The 3,533-nt window shown below is 30.8% G+C and overlaps 1 protein-coding gene across 1 annotated transcript; it reads right to left on the reverse strand.

The window, feature by feature from the left end:
• Positions 1 to 365: 365 nt before the first annotated feature.
• LOC106780030 (putative F-box/FBD/LRR-repeat protein At4g03220) lies at positions 366 to 3,219 on the reverse strand. Its single transcript, XM_014668266.1, has 3 exons — positions 2,161 to 3,219; positions 840 to 1,013; positions 366 to 668 (listed from the first exon to the last, which is right to left on the reverse strand). The coding sequence occupies exons 1-3, from the start codon at positions 3,217 to 3,219 to the stop codon at positions 366 to 368; spliced, it is 1,536 nt and encodes a 511-aa protein (XP_014523752.1).
• Between the last annotated feature and the right edge of the window lie 314 nt (positions 3,220 to 3,533).

The following is a 3,533-nucleotide window of genomic DNA, read 5'->3' on the forward strand; positions in this document are numbered from 1 at the left end:
AAATAAAACTCTAGTCATAGTCTTAGCGAAGCAGAAAATGTAAATTTGTTAGAGTTGAAATCTATCTATTCACAATAACTATTTTAATGTTGTGCAGTTTTATCCTTTTGAAGAGAAATAGCTTAATGCAAAATATACGTAGTACATTTTATCACAAAAAGAAAGAACTTATATATATATATCAAGCAACTTAACCTATATTGTTTAAATAAATAATAAATGACACAAATTTCATTTGAATATACAAGATGAATAAACAACAGATCCCAGTAAATATTTTATTATTGAAAAATAAAGTTGTTCTTTTGTTCTGTTTTTTTGAAGAACTAAAGGTAAATATTTTTCTTGAGAACATGGTAGGTGACCTACTGAAATGCCACTTTTGCATTAGAAGAAGCCCAAGAAAATCCCACCATTTGTGACCTTATCTTTTGTCGCCTAAGAGTGTCTCTTGCATTGCAATGTCCTGTGTGTAACACCATTTCTTCCAAGGACTTTCCATGCTTAAGGAGAAACTTTGCAAGTGCAACTTCATTCTCATAATCAAGAAATCCATGAATTTTTACCACTTTCAAGTGTTGTAGAAAAGACTCCAGAGTTCTGATCTCAGACTCCCAATACTGCTCTCCCTCACTGATATTCATGTCCCACAAGTCTCTATTCCATTCCTGAATGGGATGAAAACGATAATCAAACTTTCCTGAATCGGATGAAAATGATAATCAAACTCTGATGCAATTTTATCAGAGAGATACAATTTTTAACTTAAAACAAACTCTGATGAAGTGTAGTAGTGCATAATCAAGCTTGCAATAACAGTAAATGTTAGTGTAGCTTACTTTTCTTTCAATCCTATATTCATGGATGATCTTGAGAATCAAAGTGTTTAGAGTGGGAGAGCTCCTGAATAGACATGTCAATCCCTGAACATTACTTTTGTTGAAACCAGTTTGCAGTTCTAAATGTTTAAGATCATAAAATGGCTGAAAAAGGAGGTGATTATTTGACAGAATCTGCAAGCAGCCAAAGAAAGAAAGTGAAGGTTACAAATCTATGTTATTACATATAAGTTATAACAATAATACTATTTATCTAAAAGTTTTCCTATTAAAAAAGCACAATTTTATACTTGATTATAATATGAATCTTGTATTCCATGAATATTATAAGTATTTCATACCATGTGTTATTATAAAAGTATAGCCCACATCTTACATCTTCTTGAATCACATTTCATAGTTATGAAATATGATTATAATTATTATTTTCATATCTCACTATTTTAAGGATTATTATCTATGTATACATTTCAAATAGTGGTTTTACTTAATAAAGTTATTAATTCTAAGAGTTAAAAATGTGACAATATCTTTTTAACTATTCAATTCAAATTCAGTGATTCAAATTAATTCAATCCAATTATAATTGAGTTGTGATGAACTATTTTAATAAAAAAAAAAAAATCTAGCACATTTCTACTGAATAAGCATTATTATTAGGTTGGATTGAAAATTAAACTAAATTTGATCCAACCCAACAGGCAGAATTACTAGTAATGTATATTCATCAAAATTCAAAAGTTTAAATAAAATCAAATTATTTCTCTTCTTTTTATATATGTATCTTAACTATAGTCTTTTTCACAAAAATATAACTGTAATCAAATAGATAATGATGCAACTTCTTTGACATTCAAGAAACAAGCTAAACAATTCAAGTAAATCAATGTAATTCCTCGGATTTTGAAATGTGCTTAAGATTTAAAATTCATTATTTTTTTTCAGTAGTTTTTAATATGAATATGAGTCAACTTCTCCATAAATGTTTTAAGAAAAATAAAATAAATTTCTCTGTAAACTATTTTTTTTTTAAAAAAAAAAAGCTTTTTTTTTTATCTTTTGAAAGTATATTTTCAAGCTATGTATATGTTTTTATCTGCATAAAACTCCAAATCTATTAGAAGATAACATTTTACCTATGTTTTGTACACTCTTTTTTCTTTTTTCTCACAATAGCATATATATAAACTAGTGACTTTCAACTGTGCAAAAGAATATATTTAACATAAATTAGCATAAATACAAAATTGAGCATAACTCTTGCAGAAGACAGCAGAATCTTAAAAAGTTTCATATATACTAAAAAGAAAATGAAGTTTACCTCAATAGTTTGCCTTTCAAGAGACAAGGAATGCACACGAGACAGTCCAGATAATAATTCAACAGCACTTTGAAGCTTATTCTGACTATTATCTCTTGTCAATATAAAGAAACCAACAGTGACCTCATGCAACAAATTCCAAGGCTCAAACATAGCCATGTCAGTGACTGCATTATGCTGCCAACACAAATGTTCAAGCATTGGTGCATTGATCTTTACCCAACTCTTCTCCTCACTATACGGTACAAAACAGTTCACCAATCTCATTCTCTCAAGTTTTGCACATGAGATATCCAAACCCTCTAGCTCATAACACTTCTCTAAGTTCAAATCTACAAGAGCCCTACATCCAACACGAAGATATTTCAACCCGGAAAATGCATCAAGGTGGAGAGTTTGAAGAAGAGGAAAGGATGATTCAGAGAACAAATCAGTGAGAGAAGGTTGGTTGTTCAAAATAACAAAGGAAAGAGACAAGGTTTTAAGAGATTGAAAGCCATGCCTCATAACTGATGATGGAGGCAGACGAAAACCTGATCTTAGTTTCAAAACCCTTAGAGATTCACTCCCAATAACACATCTAGGAAAGTTGAAGTAATCGTCTGTACACACTGTTGACGCTTCGATATCAAGCTCTCTAACGTTATGCCTAATAGCCCTACGAATCAAACCATTAAACCTTGAAAAACTCAAACGTGCACGAAAACAAAGAACCCTAATGTCGGAGTGTTTGTCACGAACGGAGAAAACTTGTGTGATGAAATCCATTCGCGAGGAACCCAAAGGTTGCCTTGGATTTTCAAACTCCAAAAATTTAAGATATTTGGAAGAGATTTGAAATGGGTCAAGGGTTCTGAAATCAAGGTCAGGAAAAGTACACCATAAATGTCTCCACCTTTTGGAAAGAATGCTCATTTGTGCAACACATTTTATGGGAAGAAGGAAAAGGATTTGATGAAGAACTGCATCAGGGAGATCACTGATCCGATCGGTGGTTACTTTGGCATCGTTCAATACAATCTGAGCCATTTTCTTGCGTTTTGCAGATCTTGTTTCCATTGGATCATCTCCCTGTGGTTTCTTCTTTAGTTATGCAATAATATCTGAATTTTTGTGGGTTTGTATGTTGCATCTTTCTTGTTCCTCAGATTTTGAAATTTTCAAAAGTCAACACAGTGAAATAGGAGAGTTTGTTTCAGATCTCAAAAATTATAACAGTCTATAGTTTCGGAAGCTCCTTTTGCAATTTATTATATGTACTTATATGCTTCGGTACAATTTATATAAGTATATGATAGTTATAAATTAAAAGTATATATATAATACAATAAAACTAAAAGATAGCAAGTTAAAAGAAAGAAAAGGTTAAGAAA

The sequence above is a fragment of the Vigna radiata genome, unplaced genomic scaffold (assembly GCF_000741045.1).
Source record: "Vigna radiata var. radiata cultivar VC1973A unplaced genomic scaffold, Vradiata_ver6 scaffold_385, whole genome shotgun sequence".
Taxonomy (NCBI): domain Eukaryota; kingdom Viridiplantae; phylum Streptophyta; class Magnoliopsida; order Fabales; family Fabaceae; genus Vigna; species Vigna radiata.

What these genes read in the sequence shown, in the direction of transcription:
- LOC106780030 (XM_014668266.1), bottom strand. Translation starts at nt 3,219, where the DNA reads ATGGAAACAAGATCTGCAAAACGCAAGAAAATGGCTCAGATTGTATTG. An exon ending in TTGAAAGGCAAACTATTGAG is followed by an intron (nt 1,014 to 2,160) that starts GTAAACTTCATT and finishes GGCTGCTTGCAG; the next exon opens with ATTCTGTCAAATAATCACCT. An exon ending in AATATAGGATTGAAAGAAAA is followed by an intron (nt 669 to 839) that starts GTAAGCTACACT and finishes CATCCCATTCAG; the next exon opens with GAATGGAATAGAGACTTGTG.